Source organism: Phalacrocorax aristotelis, chromosome 2 (assembly GCF_949628215.1).
Source record: "Phalacrocorax aristotelis chromosome 2, bGulAri2.1, whole genome shotgun sequence".
Classification (NCBI taxonomy): Eukaryota; Metazoa; Chordata; class Aves; order Suliformes; family Phalacrocoracidae; genus Phalacrocorax; species Phalacrocorax aristotelis.
Window position 1 is genome coordinate 110433081 of NC_134277.1, and position 22498 is coordinate 110455578.

General features: G+C 39.7%; 1 protein-coding gene across 3 annotated transcripts; it reads right to left on the reverse strand.

Annotated features, from left to right (window-relative positions):
- Positions 1-462: 462 nt before the first annotated feature.
- Positions 463-22498, reverse strand: IMPA2 (inositol monophosphatase 2). Of its 3 annotated transcripts, XM_075084656.1 has the most exons (9): positions 22242-22498; positions 21347-21463; positions 15843-15976; positions 11248-11352; positions 9898-9943; positions 7521-7629; positions 3660-3768; positions 3325-3476; positions 463-2468 (listed from the first exon to the last, which is right to left on the reverse strand). In XM_075084656.1, exons 1-9 carry the CDS (start codon positions 22362-22364, stop codon positions 2353-2355), a joined length of 1011 nt encoding a protein of 336 aa, XP_074940757.1. In that variant the 5' UTR covers positions 22365-22498; the 3' UTR covers positions 463-2352. The 3 variants fall into 3 exon arrangements, with proteins under 3 accessions (XP_074940757.1, XP_074940758.1, XP_074940759.1); XM_075084657.1 differs by lacking the exon at positions 21347-21463; XM_075084658.1 differs by lacking the exon at positions 3660-3768.

Sequence of the window (22498 nt, forward strand, 5' to 3'; positions counted from 1 at the left end):
CTTGGCTCCCAGCTTCACAAAATCGCTGGTGTGTGCCACTGAAGTCGATGCATAGATTTCCCTGCTTTGCCAAGCTCTGGGACGCCAGCGCACACCAGCCCTAACTGGGTCAGAGACTTTCTTTGTACGAGCAGGCTGAGCTGCTGGGAAACCTCACCAGAGCCATGCAGCAGCTTCTCGCACATGCCTCTCTCCCAGAGCGATGGGGGTGGACGGGGTGAGGAGGGGGAGCAGATGAAGTGGGGCTGAGCTTCTACCACACTTGATCCTCTGCCAGCATAAGCTTCCTTACAGGGCTTACGGCCACGGCAGAAGTCCGAGTAAAGCCCCGGCTGCTCCCGCGGCTGCCAAGGCTAAGCGCCCTGGGATCAGAGCGGTGCCACCAAGCTCTGCATCTGTCACTGGGATCTCCGCTGTGCTCAGAAAGCAGGGGGAGGGTGAATAAGAGACAAGTGAGCCTACTAGTATTTATTATTTGTATTATTATAGCACCTCAGTGCCTAGTCATCGACCAGAATCGCATCCTATTAGCACTGTGCAAACCCAGACCCAAAGTACTATAGTCCCTGCCCCAGAGGGCTTACAATCTCCATTTCCTAACAGGGGGGTACAGAATGATGGGGGGGTGTTAAAAGGGAGCAGTGACAAAACATTGACCACTGTGACAGACAGGGTTGGTTTTCTGGTAAGAACCATCAGTTCTTAAATGCTTAGTTGGATTCAGACATTCTTCACACAGTCGATATTTTGTATTTCTCGTGAAAAAAAGCATCAAGAAATGACACAGAATTTTATGTTATATTCAGTGAAAAAGCATCTTTCATTGCAAGAAACACATGTAAGGTTATTTTAAAAAAATATTTAGTTTATATGTTCTAAGCAGATATCTGAACACATTTACAAAGCCTACACATGCAGTGTATAAAGAAAGTTAAAAATTTTTAACCAACTTACTTTTTTGGCTCATTCCTTTATTTAATTTGCACTCTTGCAAAGAATAGATGCCTTTTAATTCATTCTTTTTAAGAAAAAATAGAAGTAATTTCATCCCAACTACTTTTCTAGACACACTTATATTTTCCCTGTGCTCATGATTTAAAAAATAATCAAAATCGAAATGATCACCTTGGTGGAATTAAAAACAATGCTAGTTACAAGGATAGAAAACAACTGTGTATTTAGGAAATGCATATACCTGATTTTACAGGTTTCTCTGATCAAAAACTGTGATTACAACTTTGTGCGAGAAGGGCATGTGATTTAAAACTTTTTGCAAGCGTATCTTCTCTGCATATTTTTAATAGCTTTCCTGTAAGGGCCAAATCTTGCTGTCCTGCTCGAAGTTTATTTAAAATCAACAGCTCCTTGACACTGTGCTCTATTGTGCTGGCCTCTTACTGTGCGTCATGGTTAATACTGTGAATAACTCGGTGGAGTTCAATATTCCTGGTTTTAACTATAATTACTCTATGGTAGCAAGTGTTTGCAGGTTTGAATATCTTACAGAGGCCTGTAGGACAGTATGATTTATCCCCATGTAGAGGCATGAAGAGAAACAAGAACTAGCTGGACAATTTGTAAAATCATGGAACGTTTTCCATGATCAGGCCTGTTATTTGCCATTTGGATAGCCTCCACGGAGCTCACAGAATTAACCTATGCTCTTCACCTGAAAATAACTTCCAATATTAGCTTTCTTCTATGTGTTCTCTAAATTGCTGTAAACATCCAAGATACCCATATATATATATATGTACACACACACACAGAGGTATCTTTGTGTATACATGCACACACATGTATAGGTGTATATATATACACACACACATACCCACAGACGTACATATATGTACATATACGTATATAGGGATATATAGCTATGATGTAGTTAGGAAACAATAATGTCATTTTTATTGCATTCTTAAGTATCATAGAACAAGGGTATTATAGGCACACGTCTTAACTGTCCTTACTACAGTCCTAAAGCTCATTTACCTGAGATCTGCATCTGTAAAAATAAAGTTCCATTTTTAGCCGCATGTTACAAAAGACTAAATATCAGCCCCACAAATATGAAATTACAACTTAATTTTGAGACTAATTTACTACAAGTAAAATATGCTATCTTATAAAAAGATACTGCTGAAAGAGATACATATTAAAAAGGAAACATGGTTCTAAGAAGTTTAAAAATCTCCCTATGCCTTCTGACATTGTAATAAATTTATAAAAAATATTTGACACAGAAAATCTCCACAGAAAGCATCCTGCTGAAATCACGTACCCTTTACGTTACTATGTAACTTGCAGAAGTTACATAGTTCAGGAGGGCGGACTCCATATTAGAAGCATTTAATTTTCATCATCCCGCCTGTAGTGAATAGTTTGTATTTCCTGAGCTATGAACATAGCCATTTCTCTGGTGCCCGCAGCAATCACTCGACAGGACATAAGATCCAGAGGTCCGCCTGAGGACAAGAGGATTAATGAGAAGTGTCTTAGGTGATGTAAAAAGGCAGTGTATTCTTATATATAAACCATGCTGTAATTAGATAGGTTCAGAAACACTGAAACAACTTCATGTGTAGCTCCTTTTGGGGTGGGAAGGACAACCTAATTCAGCAACTCGTACCTGGAAATCTTGGCAAAAAATTACTTCAGAAAATTCTAGACACAGTGCCGAAGTATGCAACAGAAGCAGGAAATGTCTAGATTTGTTCAGTAGCCAACAATAAATGCAATATTCCCTTCTTTTAGCAACTGGAAGGGTCAGAACAGAAATTAGTTCAATCACCATACCCTTCTTCTCAATCCACCTTATCTTTCCACAGTATCCCCACATTGGTCACTAGTAACCATTACTCTGTGTACCATCTCAATGAATAAAATAATAATCTGGGAGTGTGCTGTCCCTTACTCCCTCTGAGTAGCTCCTCGTCACATATGTTAAGACATGTCCCTGAGAGTCCTCCTTTCTTGGGAGGCTCTCTCTGCCAAAATCTGTTCGGAGTCTCAGCGTATCTGCCAATCTCCTGGGCTAGTTCTTTACTGTGAACCCTATGCTTTAAACAAATTACTCAAAGTAATGGAAATACAGTTTGACTCAGACAACCTTTGATGTGATATAACCCCAGGCTGAAATTACATCAGTGTGTTATGAATAACCAGCCAGAGTCTAGTGGAAAGTACAGACGTTTCTACAGAATATTGCTAGAAATGAGATAGAGCCACAGGAGAAGGACTGTACTGAGGTAACCCAAGTTGCCCCCAAATAGCCTAATTCATTCCCCCAAAAGTCAATCAAAACAAGGATATTTTACTCACCTGAAGTGTCTATCACAGTGCCACCTGCCTCTCTAATAATGACAGTTGCCGCTGCCAAGTCCCAGCAGTGTAACCCAAACTGGTAATAGGCGTCTGCAGCGCCGGATGCCAAATGGCACAGAGCCAGGGTCGAGCTCCCAATGACACGGATCCTAAATCCCACGAGAAGGGGACACAGTAACGTAAAGCAGAAAATGCCTTTGATTTCAACCTATTACCTTGAGATCGCAAAATGTGCAACCTACTTCTTTGGTTTTTGGGCGGGGTTCTTTTGGTTTTTTTTTCTAAATTACTTTTGGTCACAAATGTGAGACATACGTTGTAAAATATCTTACCCGTGTGCTTGGGCCTTGAGCAATCTCTCAATGTTACCAAGGAACAATTTCAAAGTTGCTGGGTCACGTTTTGGACCAATTTCTGTTAAAATTAAGGCCTTCGAGATATCTGCAATGTAGGTAGTTGTTTCCATTAATTCAACAGCTTCCAGGTAGATTCTGGAAATTTGTTTTTAAGTTAAACACTAATGGACTTTTCACAGAAAAACAATTTTCATGTCCCTTTTTTTACCCCAAACTCTTTCACAGGATAAGTGACAACTTTGCATAAAAATTCAAGCAAGACTAGATTTTTCATATCAAATGGACTGATCTAAACACACTTAAAAAAAAAAAAAAGAACAAGAAGATTAAAAACAAGAATGCATTCTTACATTCATTCTCTTTCCATGTGTTGTTTTATTTAATTGACCGGTCAGCTTTTGGCAAATTCACTAACAGTGGCAGCCAAGTAAAAATAACCCAATGACCTAGTAACTACTAAAGATACATTTGGAAACAGGATGTTTCTTGAATAGGGAACTTCAATGTAATGTGTTAATGAATTGTAAACATTTGGGAATACAGTAAGAGGAAAGAAAAGTTTCTCTCTAAATCACCAGTCACCCAGTAATAGCTCCCTTTCATTCTGACATTTTGAAGACTGAAGGCATCTTATGACTGAAAAAAACCCTTTCTTATCACAAACTAAAGCAGTATCTTAATTAATAATAATATATGAATGTTATATTTGTACTGTGTTCAGCAAGGGCAATTCTGACCTACAGCAGATGAGGATGTCAGTCTTGTGTACAAAGGAGAGACTCACAGTGACTTGCAAGGTGTTGAAGTAGTCCTCACGTGAGATCTGAATACTGCTAGTATATAACAAGCGTATGCTAACGTAGGTGGAGATGGTTGATCGAATGCCAAGTGCCCTGCTTCTGCTGTGCCAGCTGAACTTGAAGGCATTAAAGATATGACAAAACTCAAAGGTTTTCGCAGTTGACTACTTACTAGCTAGGCTGTGCCCAAGTGTCAGGTGTCACCTACTCTGGGTTAAAGGCTAGGCATTCATTCAGATAGGGAATGTCTACCTGGTTATTAGAGCTAATTGCATAGGTTGAAAATTATTAGCAGAAGTAGCAAGGAGGTTTTCAAAACCAAATTAGGCTAGAGTGAGACAACAATTAATTAAACAGGCTACCAATGAATTTAGTATTGCAGGGGAACATTATGGATTCAAGCAACGTGGTAAATGGTTGGTGAGTAACAGGTATGTAATTAGGTGAAAACTTACAGGATATCACAAAGCTTAACTTTAGAAATATAGATTTAACAACCGCTTTTTAAATTACTGCATTAAAATATAGAAACACCAGTTCAGGCACGCTGCAGGATATTTGTTGTTTAGCCACCACTGAAAACTCTGGATGGTGCAAACACTCTACCTTAGATCTTTTTGCATAACAGACCTGATTTATAATTACAGAACATCTAATGCACACCTCATTGCTGAAACGCACCAAGCATTCAGACCACACCAGTCATAGCTAGGTCCTAAGACAGTTGTTCTTTTGAGTTATTAAATATATTTCCAATGCATAAATGGATCTATTCAATTTTCATCAAGGCTGCAGGTAGAAATTGGATGAAGAGACTAAGGCAAAGAAGAGGGAAGTCTCTGCTTAGGAAAAGGAGCTTGTTGATCACGAGACTTGATGGGATTTCAGGAATTCAAGGTACAAGAGAAAATTTACTGACTACTCACTCTGATAGAAGCCAGAAAAATAAGGCGGCTTGGCAGAAGAGATCTAAGAGTGATATGGATAGATTTGTGAGGGGAAAAAATGATTCCGTTGACCACAGAAGATTAAAAAAAAGAAAATACACTTACAGTTATTAGCCCATGTAAGACCTGACCTGAATCTAAGCATGAGAAGAAAGTATCGCTCAAGATCAAAGGGAAGATGGATCATTCATTTAAGTGTATCCTGACTGCCTGGAATTCCCTACCAGACCTCTACAAAATTTGGCATTGATGAACAGTGTTTGCCTGGACTGTGATTTTAAATGATTAAATCTGAACAATGAATGTATATTGTAGATCAATGTTATGCAACAATCATATTTCCCGAAAACAAAAGGCATGAAGTAACATGGCAGCCTAGATCTCCAACACATCATGCATTGGTGAAGGCTACTTGAGTTCCAGTGGTAGGTACGGGGAACCACACTCTCTGTTCCAGGGTTGGTTTATTTCACTGAAGCCACAGTCCTTACAGGAAAAAAGAGCAACTGTGATTTTATACATGTAAAACATCAATAGAAGTGAGACTAAAGATCATCCATCTTCACTGGTGAATGGGCACAAGCTGGAACACAGGAAGTTCCACTTAAACATGAGAAAAAACTTCTTTCCTGTGAGGGTGCCAGAGCAGTGGCACAGGCTGCCCAGGGAGGCTGTGGAGTCTCCTTCCCTGGAGACATTCAAAACCCACCTGGACGCGTTCCTGTGCCCCCTGCTCTGGGTGTCCCTGCTCAAGCAGGGGGGTTGGACGAGATGATCTCCAGAGGGCCCTTCCAACCCCTACCATTCTGTGATTCTGTGAAATTGGCCACCACCAAATTATGTATCTCAAAACAAAGGAAAATTTCAAAGCATTTGGAAGGGCAGAAGGTCCACTTCCCATGCTATGTTCTAGACACCCACATAGACTGGGTGTCCAGAGAAAGGAGGACAAAAGTGGCATGTGCCAAAGTTGTTCCTTGCTCAACCAGAAATCAGAACTCTCTCACTGCAAAAGCGAGTGACGCCATTTCAAGAGTGGCTCATCCAGCCCAACTGGGAGCACCCCTAGTTTTTCCTAATGAAACATGGGCCTTTGTGGAATATGAGATATTCAAGCACTGACAAAAATATGATGTATATCCAAGGATTAAAATCTTAGGAGTCACTGACTTTACAATTTGCTTAATCTCTCCAAATAGAGAGACCCCAGCTCACTATTAATTTAGGTAAATAGCCAAACTTCCCAGATTTCAGAGAAGTTTTGGTGCAGGGTCTGCTTGGGGCACTACAACAAATCAGTATGTTAAATTGCTTGAATTTACTGTGTTTCAAGTTCATTAAACCTCTTTTTGGGGTGAAATTTTTACCATCTCCTGTGTACAATGATGTACATTTTTGGCACATGTCTGCTTCTGTCTACAACTGAGTGTTATCTTCTCTGAAATTTGAATTATTAAAAGAAAACTTCTCTCTTGTTGCCTATTATCGTCAGGTAAACAGACAGATCTATGACTTGGTTTACCAATAAAAGGATTCCATTAAAGTGTTGACTAAGTGTTGCTAGCTGTTTGTACTTTGAAACATACCTCACACGCAAAACCAAGCTGTTAAAAAACCCCTAATGAAGCATGCATCCTTTAGTTTATTTTCTGTTAGCGTGTATGCCTACAGACATAGTACACTTCATGACGTACAAGTTTATTGGAAAATAAGTGGATAACAGCAAGCCACAGTACTCTGAATTTGATTCACCATTCCCATTGCATCTTGCTCACAAAAAAGTTATGCCAGTGTACAGCTGGAATGAAACTGGTGAATCTACTCATTCTTCCTTATTTTAAACAATGGTTATGAAGCAAAAGAATTTAGGATTATTTACATAGTTCATATTCAGATGTATACCTTAAAAAAAGAAATGAGGAAAGGTGTGATTTTTCAGAAAAAACCAAAACACATAACAACAAAATGATCATGCAGGTGAAATACTTTCCATCAGGATAATGATGTTCATTATCCTAATGATGATTTGCAACAACTCTGAAACAAAATTAACATATTCCTTTTAGAGTTCTAACAAAATCTAGACCAACCTGTCTCTTTTGATACCTGAAGCCTTTTGTCATTACAAAATGCCCCTTGACCTCTTCTACCAGTGTATAATCGTTCTTCAGTGCAGTGGTAAATTACACCAAATTCAAGCTTTAAGATTTTGAAAAGGAAAGAAATGAATGCAACTCAAATTACTCATCATAAATATAAACAACTAATGGCAGAAAGATCAGCAATACTTTAACCGGTACATGTAATCAAAGATCATACTAATAAACTGGAATAATTTTACTATTACTGTGATATTGAGATATAGGTCATATAAAATTCAGTTTATAAAGAGAAGTTAATGCAATCTGTTCATGATCTTCTAAAATTACTTGCAGCTTCTATTGTGTTCACATTAGAATGGATTAAATGCTAAGCTGATTTCAAATTCAATTGCACATTTTTATTGAATGTATGCAAGTCTTCTAAGGCCAGATTCTGAACGCTTTACTTTCACTGGTGAGCAGTTACACTAGAAGTAATCCCACTGACTTCAGCTGGACCCTGAAGATTTGCAGCCCCAAAAATACGGGTATGATCAGTCAGGCATCCAAACTCAGAAGTCATGGCACACTGTCTGTTACCAGTGTATGCTTTCATATGCACTTCACCTTTCAATGATGCATTTAATTTGCTTGTCTTTCAACCAGTGTGCTCCAGTCGCTTGTTCAAACATTTCTCTGCAAAATCCTTTTGTTTACACATAAAAATCTCATGAAGTCACACGACTCCAAGAGGAGTTTGAAGAGAAATACCAAATATCGTGACCCTCAACGAAAGCTTGAGAAGGAGCAACTCTGGAATTCTTGTGGGAGTATCTGTCAGAATCTGACCCTTGATTTAAACCCAAGGTATTTAATATTGCCAATACTTTAATAGGTTTCACCAAAAGATTTTAAAGCACTTTACAAACTTCAATGATCAGCTCCTCAAATCACCTCTATATAAGTACTACAAGCAATATTTTATTTAGGGATGGACAGATACACAAAAATTAAGTGACTTGCCAAGGTCACAGAAGAAGTTGGTAACAAGGTCAGGAAAACATCTCAGATGTTCTAGACTCCAAATCTTCCTGCTGCCCATCTCCATTCAGTGTGAATAATCAAAGGTGCTTCTCAGAGACAATTCAAAGGGAATAGGCTGTCCTCGCTCCCTACCCTCAGGTCCCATCTAAACCATGTTTTTTCAGTACACTCTTTCCCTGAAAACATCTGCAGGAATTTCTTCAGTACTGTTCAAGGCTTACATTCAGGCCAGTTCCCCTGTGTGTACTTTGGCTCCTTTTCAGCTTACTACATTTTTCTGCTTTTCCCATTTGTTTACTGAGGGAGATTTAACATAATTCTTAATTTTTGTTTCAGCTTTGTTTAGTTTACATAACCCAAATAAATGCAGCATCAAAATCAGGATGGTGTTCTAGAAAACATAAATATTAGAGAAAGCTGTCTGGTAATAATATGTAGTATTCAAAATGACCTTTGGGAATGAATAAACTTCAGAAAAGCATGAAAGTGTTTCTGCAGTTTCCATGTTTGAAAACTAACTAGAGAAGTACACAACATTATGCTGTTTAAATCAGTAAGAGCCACTAGTGTATCTGAAAACTACATTGTTATTGCACAGAATTCTTGCTGGCTTCACTTACAGCTATACATATATTTAACATCATGGAATTAGGCTGAAAGCACATTCCTTGACAATTTGAATAGCTGTTTCTTCTGTATATATATATATAACTGTAAACCGGCAGCATCTGGAGAAAAGGCACTAGCGTGAATGAGTGTAACTATGAAACTGAAAATAGCACATATGAAGGTTTGGTACTTTTTCTTCCCCCTGTAATCAAGCTGTCATGTGGTAACTATAGTTATTTTACTATGTCAAGAAAACAACAAAGGCCGTTTAAATGAACTAGGCCCATAATTCTGTGCTCTTCATAGAAATCTGTTCTGAATTGCCTCATAGCAGCAGTTAGCTTTCACAGATACTGCTAGCAGGAAAGAAGCAATAATACTAAGAACACTGGGAGATATGTTTAAATTATGAATATGCAGCACTATATTTAACTCATTATGGTTTTGTATTACAAAACCTTGCTCACAACAGTTCTCCCTTTCCCCCCCCATAAATCCTATAATATTTATTATAATTTGTAAGAATTGCCTTGTAATTGCCAGTTTGCATAAGTAAGTTTTGCAGGACTACGATTTTAGACTAGTAGAGTATGATCAAATGCATTTAAAAAGTGTGGAAAAACCTGAGTAGTGGCTGATTTTTTTAAAAAAATTATTTTATTTAAAGTTCCCACATGGTTTTGAGGCTTCTAACTGGCTCTCAGGTACCAATCTTAAAGAACATACTTCATACCTCTTTGTTAACAGCAAATCCAATGCTCACTGCCACTGTTGGAAATCTGTGAAAAATAAGAAATGAAGTTTTATTGATGAAAAATCTCTCAAATTACTCCTAATGCAACTCCCTTAGGCCACAAAAGCCTAAGACCCCACATGGAGCTCTGTGACTTTACTTGTGTCAAAATGCTCATGGCATTGTACTATTTCTCCTTTGACAGCCTCTTTAACTTTGTCAGTTCCTTTAAAAATGTAATTTAATATTGGAGAAGGCAAGAAATAAACACATGAAGATATCAGGATTTTTATACTATATGCATTATATATGTTAGTGATCTTTTTGCTTTACTGTAGTTGAATTATCCTGTATAAAATCATTAATGTTGTTGTAACAAGTCATTACTTCTAAGAACACATTTTGTTTAAGTTCAAGCATCTGAGACAGCAATTAAATAGCAAGGAAGTACCTTGCTGCTGACATCAACACAATGAGAAACCAGTTCCTCTACCCTCTCTTTTCTCAGAATGATGATCGTGTGTTTAATTTGGTCCTTTTAACTGAAGTATAATTATTGCATTTAAAAAAATGAAATAAATCCAATAAATTTGTTACTTAAACCCATGTTTTTAAAAGGGCTGTGAAGTAGAGGTCTAGAAGTTATTGCTAGAAAAAGAAAGTTTCACCTAATTGCATGAACCACCAGGATGACACCTCCCCTTGAATTCTACGTAATTGCACCAAAAGTCAAGGAAATGCTTTTTGTTTTTTAATAATAACTACAGGTACGTTAAGTCACTAACTATAAGGCAGAACATATTTAAGTTTTTAATGTAGAAGTATCATGAATAGTAATTACAACTCCTACAGAAATTTAAAACCAATACCTATGTACAACTTAGTTTTCAGTTCTACTCTACATATATGCAATGGTTGTACTTCCCAGGAAAAATGAAACATTTGTATTTGAAAGGGAGAGAACACCACTACCAAAAGGAATGTGTAACAACCACATAAGGCGTTAGGCCAAGTGCCATCACAGCACAGCCTTGTTCCTCCAGTTCAGCTCAAGTCTCTGCATGTTAATGTGTGGTTATATACAAATGAGCTGTGAGTCAAGAGCTTTGGGTCATTAAGCAATCAGCAGAAACTTTATCTTACCTTTAGATAACAGTATAGAGCTCTCTCCAGCACAAACACTCGCCCCCTCAGATACACTACCGGAGGTACAAAAAGATAAAGGGATGACTCCTACTTACAACTCAAAGGAACAAACCTACTGCAGTATAACCCCTTTAAGCAGAAGGGAGGATTCTGAGAAGCTACATTTTGCTTCTTTAGGTATTTCGCAGTTCACTGTCCACTTACCTGTGCACAAAGTTGCACGTTCCGTCAACAGGGTCAATAATCCATGTTGGACTGTCAGTGAGGACGCATTTTGAACCAGCAGCAGTGGATTCTTCTGCAATAAACCTGCATTTGGTTTCCCAGAAAATTGGCTTAGATATGTGACTTGGAAAGTCAAACTCCATCTTTCTGGTTTTGAAGACACACTTGATTTTTATATATATATATATATATGTAAAATTTTTTGTATAAATGTATATGTATGTATAAACACACATATTGCTTTTTTCATTTGGGAAACTTTCATAGAAACTTTGAAGGAGAGTTGTCAAATTTATAGCATACTCTTTTACATAGTAAAAAAGAACCCCATTTATGTTCACTTTCCCAATACACCATTAAGAAAGTAATGAAAATTAATGCAGAAATGGATCTGAATTGGCATCCTTGGAACTCTAGAAGAAGTTGGTTTTTTTTTTTGGAATGTAATTTTATGGGCTAGGCCTGTCTCTTGCAGTAAGTAAAATAAAATACAAACTGTAGCTGCTTCTCTTTTGCAGTCAAATTCAGTCAGCAGGAAATAATGCAGTCTTAGAAAATCCACAATCTCACTCCTACTTGAATTTTTTACAGTAGTCTGACTCAGGAAATTAAAAGGCTTACAAAGCTGAACTTTCTTTTTCCCATGACCCAGAGAAAATCAACAAATTAATTTGTTTGTTTGTTGTTTGGATACACAAGGCACACATTGAAATCTGAGCTCATCTTCTGTTCTGTTGTTCTGTCCCAATTTCTTTTAGTAGATATGCTTTTTTTTTTTTTCCCAGGGAAATGAACATCCAGTTCTGGCACATTTCCTGCTGACCTTAATTATCCCTGCTCTCCCATAAACTGTTCAGGGCCTGTTTCTATAAGTGTTGTGCAGGTGCTACTCTCACATTTTTGAATAAAGTCCTATATGTAGAGAAGGTGTAGAGTCAGACTGCTAATACTGAATCTTGCTTTTGGTTTCACACTCGAACAACTGGTAGCAGTATTCAGAGTTCCTGCAAATGCCTGAAGATGAAAAAGCTTCTCTTGAAGACACGAAGAGAAAAAAATTGGATAAAATCAAGAGAAAATGTCTTTTGCAGAAACAGTTGCTTCCTGGACTAGAGTAACAGCTATTTTCTTTTGCGCCCTCAACATGCACTGCATGACACATATAACGCTTGCAGCCATGAGCTTAAAATGTTCTGCAGACAGCACTGGAGGAGAATTCTTGAATTTTCCAAATGCTACTTTGCTTTTCCCTCAGGAGAAAGGGATGGCATCATGAGCCCCCAGTTGGTATGAAGAGGGAAGTAGGAAGTGTTTGTTACTATTTTCATCTCCATTAAAGATAACAGCTGAAGGATGAAGTGTTAGCGTGCAGCTGAGAAACAAGAAAGACTTGAACACGTGTGTGGAATTCTCAGTCAAACATAACACTCTGCAGACTCCTTGCTCTAAATAGTCCATTGTTTTGTAGTGTTGGTACTGTATTAGTTGACTTTCGCTTTTACAAATCTTGTAATTAGCACCTAAAGCCAACCATGTGCTTCAGCTGCGCTGCTGGCTGCAGAGGAAGCTCAATCTTCTTGCAGATGGAGCACCTTACACCCCGTCTCAGATTGTCCGTCTTCCCCATGAATTATGCCTCTGCTTCAACCCTCTGCCAGCTCCCCCAGCCAGACCCTGAACCGTAGCTGTTGTCTTGCCAGTCAAACAGAGGTGAAATGGGAACCTCTTTAAAGACAAGAGTATTTCTGTGTAAGGTGTTTTGCCTTCAACTATCCTAAGTCTTTCCCTCGCCTCTTCCTTACAGCAGGGTGCGATGCTGCAGCCCTCACATACAGAAATGATAACGTGAAGCTGGGGCACAGCAGTGCCATTGATAAAATCTTGATGTCCAAGAACAATGTTTCCAAAATGGATGTAGAACAAATCAGGTACACATTTAATGAAATTTGGGCTAATAGGTTAAAATAAGCCCCTTGCTGTTATACAGTACTGAGTACTGTGAGAGGTCCTCAAGGCCAACATCAGATGCATTGCTCTGTGGCTCTCTGTTGTGTAAAAACATGCAAACTAAGCAAAACATTCAGCCTGAAGTACTGCAGAACACATTTTAGGAACAGCTTGAGAAGTGGGAGGGGTAGTCATGTTATTACAGTAGTTAATTTAATATGCCAGCCTGCCAGCTCTGTTGACCTCTCTTCAAATCTGGATTAAAGTTTTCTCCCACTGAAAATGAGTCTAGTAATTTTAGCCTAGCCTTAGTGGACATCTGTTCATACCATGGTGCCACTCTGAAATTCATTGCTGGGACAGCAGGGAAACTGTAGCACAGCATAAACTGCAGCACAGAGTAAACTGCAGCAGGAGCGATACCCAGTTGAGTGCAGGAGGTTCAAACCAGGGCTGTCCCTCACCTATCCCCTTATGGGGGTCTGAGGGCAGAAAGCTTGGCAGCTAGAGTTGGATGTCACCCTCCATAATGGCTGTTTCCTGATTTTAATATCTACAGGATTAAGGCCACAATTAACACCAAAGATAACAACCTCCGTAACAATAACACAGGCAAATGGTAACAATAGCCTTTTTCATCCAGTAGCCCCTGGTATTCTGGCTGTGCCTACTCACAACTCAAAGATCTACCAGAAAAAACATCCTTTTGAAAAGACTCACTTGGAGCATGTCAGAGTACCAAAGAGTGGGCAAAGATGAAAACTTGGGTGAAGCACGAATGAGGACGATACACATCACTTAGCTAAGCAGAGAGAAGAAAGAAACGTGGGAGAGAATCACCTTTTTAACAGGTTTTCCTAGTATTTCTCTTTACTTCTGAGTACATTTCCAATATCGCAAGACTCACTGCTGCCATGATACAAATGGCACAGGTTCTAATGAGAACCCTTTTAACTTTTCAAACTCTTAAGGTACATTTTTTGATTCAGAGAATATAAGAATCAAGATGATTTAAGAGAAAAAGAAATAACAGAAATCTTCAGTGATGCTTTCAACTGGTAGATTAGGGGAAAGAATTAACACAATTTAAATGATCTTTTAATGTTTTCATTGCACTTTAATTGAAACCTTGATTGCTACCATGGACTCTTCACTGCAAGTGTTCTAGTCTAGTCTAGTTAAATCTCGTTTTAATCCATTGTTTAATCTAAATGCATTTGCTGTCTGAACAAACTCCAACCAAAACCGATATCAGCAAAAAATAATTCTCTTGAAGAAACGGCAATTCCTTCATTTGCTTATAAAGTCAGAAGTTAACTGTACAGAGTTAATAAAGTCAGAGATTTTTCAGTTCCTAGGTCTATGTTGACCTTACAGCTTTTGTTCCCATTATGAGTAACTTGAATGTTTCTGATGATTCTCATTTTATGTTAAATGTGTATGTTTTGTGTTCTCTGCCAGACTGTTCAAGGGGAAAAAAAAACAACATAGGACTGGAGATGAGAAAAGAGCAGAGCCAGCAATAGTAGGAGGAATATTACACAAATAATAGGCTTGTAAAGCCTGGCACTCTCTTGAGGATCACAGCCAAGAACCACACATTATGCTGTACACTGCTGCTTCAGTACGTGATCACATACAACACGTATTTAGAAAGCCATTTTTAGTATATAATGTTCTTTCTACTCCTTCTTATGGTGTTTTTTTTTCCAGCAGCATCGCCAACAATCAGATTAGTAGCTGACCCTCCAGATTTTCATCTTTGTTGATTTCTGTGCAGCGCTAGAGTGCAAGGCTCCTCTCTGTCAGAGATGCACACAGTTAGAAGGAAGTCATACAGTATTTAAGGGATACACAGGCTTCTGCACTGGCTCTGCAGGAAGATGAATTTTATCCTTGTGGACTGAAGTCAAGTGTGGAAATTGATCGTAGAATGTCTGCATCAAAGCAAACCTGGCCAACTAATACAAAACTCTAATATGTGCCTGTTCTGTGAGTTGCTATTTTCAATTTGACCGCAATAATTCAAGGGGAGTCAAGAATCCAATCTATTCTTAAAACCTTGGGTTGACACCCCATATAGTAATGTATATGTTGTTTGTGTATATGCATCAAATGATGATAAACTCCCCTGCTTCTCACTGATTTTAGGATTCTGCACAACACAAGGTAAATGTGATTAAATACGATACTTGTGGTCTGGCAAATGCTTATATGTGATGGCAAAAGAAAGCAAATGAAAGGTCTGCAGGATGGGACCTTTGCTATCACTAGTTTCACTATATTTTAACAGATATCCTTAGCATAATTCTTATACAGTAGAGAACAGATCAGTATTCTGAAAATCATGGAGATTCATATGAACCCTTCATACGTGATGTCCCTACAGAGGAAACATTACTATTAAATACACATATTAAAAAACATAAGTATTAGAAAATATAAAGTACTAAGTATTGGGAAGTGATACTTTTTTTCCAAAAGGAGTCCTATGAAAGCGTCCAACAGCAACAGGTTAATATGTAAGACAGATAGATAGGCTTTTAAAATTACCCTTAAATGCCAGTCAGATACACAGCTCTTAAAGGAAAAAAGGTCATTGATAGTTTCTTCCTATAGCCACTCACCTGTGGGAGGGAAACTTCTCTTTCAGAACAGAAATAATTAAATTTTCCACAAAATGATCAGTTTCTGTCACTAGATCTGCTGCAGATGTCTTTGTGGACACTTGTTTTTCCTCTGTTAGAGCTTTTCTAATAATCTGAAACAGAAGTTCACAAATCAGATTTGTTGGCCTTTCTTCCTGTGCACAGTAAAATAATATGTTTACTGAAAAATTATAGTTAATCCTGAAAAACAACTGTAGGCCTAATTCTTCCAGAGCCTGTTCTAATTCTTCTGACTAAAAATCCATCTGAGATAATGAGTAGTCTTTGGGAACATTGCATTTTGGATCAGTCTGCAAGAACCTCTCTTGACAATTCAGAAAAGGGTCAATGAATAGGATGCAACTAATGGAATAAAAGGATGATGGCAGTCATCATGATTTAGGAAATTACAAAAGATATACATAAGATAAGAAAGAGCCTTGAGGCTCAGGAATTTTTAATGGAAACCTCTTTTTCTTTCTTTCTTTTTTTTTTTTTTAAATTTACAGGGCCAATACCCTATTGCTCTCTTTAAAAAACGTGCAATAAGGCAAACCCCGTTGGTTTCTTTTTCTGCCAACGAAGACATACAAAGTTTACTTTTTTCTTGTGTATATGAGCTTTTGGAACTTCAAGTACTGACCACCCACTAGTTCCCAAAGAATTGCTACACGTATTTAACAAAAACACAAATTTACTTTTCCCCAGATACAGAACCAGTGGTCTAAACCTGGATTACCTTCTGGAAAAGTACTTATCTCCTTTTCAAGGGTCTTACTGTTATAAACTCAGAACTAAATTGCATCAAGTGCAAATGCACATATGGGAAAACAGTTAATAAAAGCTTTTTCCCAATTTTCCCATTTTCTTTCTGTTTTTTTCCACTCCTCCATTAAAAAGAAAAATACGGAGGCAGGACGATAATGCTCAACTTGAAAGGAGCTGACATTTTTTGACCAGGGAAAATGATAACCTATTTGAAATTAGGCCAATAAAAACAAAGCAAAAATTAAGGATTGCTTTTTGCATAGAATTATATTAACTAAAACCAGCACCAACAAGACCAATATTCCAGTCCCTTCTAAAACTTATATATTTCAATTGTTTAACTAAATTTTCATTGATCAAAATATCTTAAACCTTCTAAAGAGAAGTGTTTGATGACCAAAGAAAAGAGTTCTGCTGTATTATGCATGGGACAGGGAACCAGCAACTCCCAAATTTCAGTCTCAGCTCTTGGTTTTCACCATATGAAACACTACATTTGACGGGTGTGCTGATTGCTCTGACAAGTAATGGGTATTGCTGACTGTTGCCTTAGTACAGAAGGTATCTGGACTAATGTTTGTTTTGTGAGCTGCAAAACATTAGTGATGTCTATTTACTGAGCTCGTGAGGGCAGGTCAATACTTCTTGGGTTGAGATCTTGCTATAGTTCATTATTGTAAATCTTTTTACTCCCCTCAATGCCCTGCCTGGTTTTCTTGACGATTTTACCATTGAAGCATAAAAGCACAGTGCTAGGAAGGCCCTCGGGCTCCTCTTCGGTTCAAAGCAAAATCCAAAACACTCCAACCATCTCAGTTGTGTATTCTAAAAAACCGCTATGCTGATGCCTTTTATTTAAGTTGTTCTTCGTTACTTTTATATTGCCTGTGCATAAATAAATGCTTAGAATTGGTCTCAGAACGTCACATAGTCAAATAGATAAGGAATACTTCTTCTAATTTCTTGCCTTAAACACTTCTTTCAACACAGAAGACTTGAATTTTATTTTTAAAATGCAATGTTCTTGACCCCTATTCAGTTTTAACACACAGTGGATTGAGGAGATTTTTGCTGCCATTCAAATCAGTACAGCTAAGCAGGGGAGTGAGATACCACCTGAGACTTGCTGCAAAAAAAGCGGAGGTGAAAGCTCTCTCCTGTGCAAGTGCTCTGCAATCGGTTGCATTTAATTGTGTGTTCCGGCACTTGATCTCCCTTTTTTAAACACAATCCTTTGCACCCCTCACCACTGAATTTCATATTTTAAATTTCTGATCCTTTTTCCTGTTGTTCATGACCATTTTAAACCTGATTCCTGCCTTCCAAAGTGCTCATCATTCCTCTCTCTTTGATCCGTTTGTTGGTTTTATATGCGGGGTGGTATATATTCTGTCATTCAAGTCCTTCATTATAATACTGAACATTCATCAGGTCCAAAACTGGATTTTTGCAGGATGGTACTTGATATTTTTCACCAATGTGACAACTTTTTAAAAATACCCTTGTTTCCCAGAGGGTTCTGTAGTAGCCTTATGGTAACCCAATTCACAATGCACTTACATGGAAATTAGACAGAAAAACTCTTATCAAAAGCTTTTCTAAAAATTCATCACTTCCGTAACTTCCACTGTTGCCCAGTAGCTCCCTGCCAGCAGGAGGTGGTTAGACTGGTTGATGTGCCCACCATCAAACAAAACACACCCTGCCTATTTCTCTGGTGACCTGCATGGGCCAACCTGAGGCTCCGGTCACTTTGGAGGTGGGAACAGCCAAGGGTGTGACTCTGATAGAACGTGGTGGCTGAGGGCCTTCTCGCTCAGCTCCTCCTCAAGCAGTGCAGGCCCATGCCAAGGGGTCGTGACACACATTACTCAGCCCTGCAATGGACTGCTTCTCCCCACCTCTTGTGCAATTGGTGTGTTGGGGGGAGAGCAGGAGAGAAGTCACGATGCCATGCTGAAGTCACCAGCCACAAATGGGCACCACATCTGTATTAGCTTACCCGTGATATCAGGTGGTGCCGCAGGATGGATGGGTCCCTGCTAATCCTCTGCCTCTTGTGAATGGTCTGACAAAAGGGACTCGTATGCATTTGCACCAGCTTGTGTGGGTATACAGTCCAAGCCAGAGTCCCACACAAAGATCACACCCCCTCCATCATTGATGAAACAGCTTTTGTTCTTCACAAATTTATCAAATAGCTCAGAGCTGTCCAGAATTCCAACTTATGTTGAATAATCCCTAAAAATCATCTGTGTGCAAAGAGTGTTAGAGCCTAGTGCCTCAGAGTACTTCGAGAACATCACTCAGCTCTTGCTCCTCACCAGGAGCTCATCACAAGCTCCTTACAGAAGGCTTATGATAAGGTTTGTAGATACCTACTGCAATTGCCTGGTCTTCCCAGCTGGGTGTGGAGCTCCATAAAAGTCTCTCTCTAGGTAACAGGCAGCAGGTAAGTGGAAGACCAAAGGAACCACAATTTGATGAAATGAAAAAGCTAATTGCCCCTTATCACTATCGTACAATGAAATTGGCAACCAAGATGCTGTATTTTGGCTGTAAATATATTTTACTAGGCTTTACCAGCATATATTAGGTTGTCTCTAGATTATGGAGATTTTATGGCAATTTCTAAGCAGCTGACTTTTGGGAGTGTGGTTATTTAGAGCAGAGTCACTCAACACTTTAAGCCCATGCTGCCCCTCCTCTAGTAAAGAATGGCTAGATCTTATCCTAATACCCTGCTTGGGAGCATTTGGGTGGTTATGCAAAGCAAGGGGCATTTACACCAGTACATGCTTGAAGACCACATTGCAGAGCAAGGCCCAGATTGTCCCTGCTCCCTTCTTCATTTGCCACAGAGCAGGAGAAATGAAGCTGCAAGGGCTCAGTGCACTCATGGTCCTGGAATCCTCCTTTTCCAACACCTTTGTGACATTAGGTCATACAAAGGAGAACGTAGAGAGCAGAGGGCTAATATGCCTTCTCCCCCAATACCTGCCAGGAGAACCACCTACAGTGAGGTGCTCGTGTTGGTTATTTTATCTCACCATACTGCTTGCGCTCACCACACACTTCTGGGAGCTCCAAGAGGGATTTACTTGCTGGCAATATCATCCTGAAATATTTGCCCACTGGTAAAATCAAACATCTAGATAAAAAGCATAACTACCTGCAAATAATTTAGAAAACACTAATCTGGTTTGCTATCAGTTTGCTACCAATCTGTCCATGTTCCATAGAAAATAGCCTAACAATATCCCCTGAGAGCAAATACAAGGGAAAAAATCTTGGCTTTTTAGAATATCAGTGGAAATTTCGCCTTTTTAAAGTGGGATTCTGCTAGGTCTCTTATGCCTCATAAAATTATTTTCTTGAAAAAAAAAAAAGAGGAAAAAACTAAGTAGTTTGTGTGGACTTCAACATGCTAGCTTCTAGTCTCAGTTTTAGACTTGTTTTCACCTGGGTGCGCATCTACTCATTTTGGTGAAGTTTTCCAACTGTAATTGCATAGAACTGTGCAAATATTCCTCAGTGCTCTCAATAGCATCGAAGATGTAGAGACTAGTTGTGCCTGCTTTTCTTTAGCAAAGTCATATTAAGCCAACACGTGTACTCTCATGAACACAGCATGCAGTGTTTACTCACAGAAAAAGCAGAAGAGAGGTTTGAAAACATACCGTTATGTGTGGCCGTATAGAGCTAATTAGACATAACTAATGCAGATAAATTACAGAAGTTACAAACCCATGGCCATTCTCATTATGAAATAGCCATATATATATATTAAGTGAGAGCCTGTGATATTTTGTAAAAATAATGGAACTAAGTAACAGGATGGGCAAGAGAGGTGATGATTTTAACCCAGGAATAGAAGTTACTCCAGCAACCTCATTTTTGACACATATTCAAGCAATCATTTTTTTATCAGCCTTTTAAGTTTAGCGGAAACTAGTCCAGAGCATAGATGCCTATCTGTTGGAAAGAAGATATACTTTGCTTATACTCCTGAAATGATGCAATATAAACCAGTCATGTAAGACAAAAAGGGAGACCAGGAAACTGTATTACTGGTTAACTTCTCCTAAAAATCCAAAATCTTGACTTGCATGCCCTTCTTAGGTTGGCCTCTGCATGAAGGCTAGTTGCAATTTGGCCTGCCAAGGAATTGGCCATTTCCTCCAGTTGCAAAGTAGCAAAGGCAAACTGTGAACTAAAAAGATGCAAGAATTAATCTTCTGGAATGTTTATTTCTTCCAGGAAAACGTGCTCAGCTGTGATCTCCTGGATGATTAAAATGGCTGGAGATGGTTATGGCTGTCTTCACAAATTGATGTTTTGAGAAATAAGATGTAGAAACTTGAGCAAGTCAGGAGAGTCTCTCTTGTGAAATGGCTGACGGAATGAGTATGCTGGAGAAACTCCTGTTTGGAGAGTCTGAGAGAGCATGACCTGTCATCCTGATTTGAATTATCCATTTATTCCTTGCATTATTGAAACAATTCTCCTCTCCTCTGGCATCCTGTTCATCTTTGTCTGTCTTCTACCAAGGAGAAGATAAGTTTAGTAACACATACTAAGGAAAAGTTACAGGTGCTGGACTCAAGATGGAAACAGGGGCTCCTTAAATCATAGTGTACAGGTATAAAGCGTGTTTCAAAATATAGCAGAATGGAGCAGAAGAGCAATACATGTTGCTGAGTTTCGTGTTTTACTGAATTTCTCATTTGAAGAATCTGCTGATCGCACTTCTTGGCTCTCTCAGGGTCAGTGGAAGTTTTGCTGCTGCACAGAGCGGGGCCAGGATGTCTCCTGAGATGACTGACCTTCTGCTGTGTCGAAACATGGAGCTTAAATAAGCTACCATTGATCTTTGCAGGCCCACTGCTGATTTATCCCTAGCAAGTGAATTTCAGTCACTCTGAAGACACTAGCATAACAAGAAGACAAAACCTCCCTGACATGACTATTTTTCTCTGCACAAGCTGTGAAAAAAACAAATGCTGGTATTGTAATGGGTAAACACACAATATTCTGGATAAGCACACAACGGCATAAGCCCTCAGCTGTACAACAATTCAACCTTAGCATCACGACACGCTTCAAAACATTACAGTAGCAGAATAAACGCTTGGCGTTTATTTGGAAAAGTTACTAAAGCACATTCACGCTAACAAATCTTTCAAATTTTTTTTAATTAAATCAAAATACCCCCAGTCACAAAATAAGCCTGCTTTCACCTAAAGCACCTCCTCGTCCATAGGCTGGGTGCAGCTGCTGAGGGAAGCGGCCCCCGAGGGCTCCGGCAGCGGCCCGGCCCAGCGAGGCACAGCCCGGCCGCCTTCCTCCTCCTCCTCCTCCTCTTCCTCCTCAGCTCTGCCGCACCAGCCAAGTGCCCACACGGCCTTTTCTCAAAACGCCCGGCGCTTTTTATATTAATTCATTTTTTAAAATTTATAAGGTACAACCGCCCGGGAGGAGGGATGCTCCAGCCCAGCCCGCCCCGTCCGCCCTCGGGCCCCTCCGCAGCCCCGTCCCGCCGCCGGGCAGCGTCCCGGAGCGGAGCGGGGGGTACCGGAGCGGGGGGTCCCGGAGGGTCCCGGCTCTCACCTGCCCGGCGCGGAGCGCCAGCTGCACCGCAACCTCCACGCACTCCTTCCAGGGGTCGCCCCCGCCGCCGCCGGCCGCCGCCGCCGCCGCTGCCCCCCCTTCCTCCTCCTCGCACGGCTTCATAGCGGCGGCGGCGGCTCCGCTGCCCGGGGCAGGGCCGAGGGGGTCCGGCTCCCCGCCGAGGAGCGGAGCGGAGGAGGACTCCCGCCGCACACGCCGCCCTCCCGCCGTCCCGCTGAGCCGCAGCCGCCGCTGTC

Coding starts and splice junctions, on each gene's coding strand:
- IMPA2 (XM_075084656.1), bottom strand. CDS start 22,364: ATGAAGCCGTGCGAGGAGGAGGAAGGGGGGGCAGCGGCGGCGGCGGCG. Junction 21,464..22,241: donor TGGCGCTCCGCGCCGGGCAG/GTGAGAGCCGGG, acceptor GTTTCGACACAG/CAGAAGGTCAGTCATCTCAG. Junction 11,353..15,842: donor GAGAAGTTTCCCTCCCACAG/GTGAGTGGCTAT, acceptor AACCAAATGCAG/GTTTATTGCAGAAGAATCCA.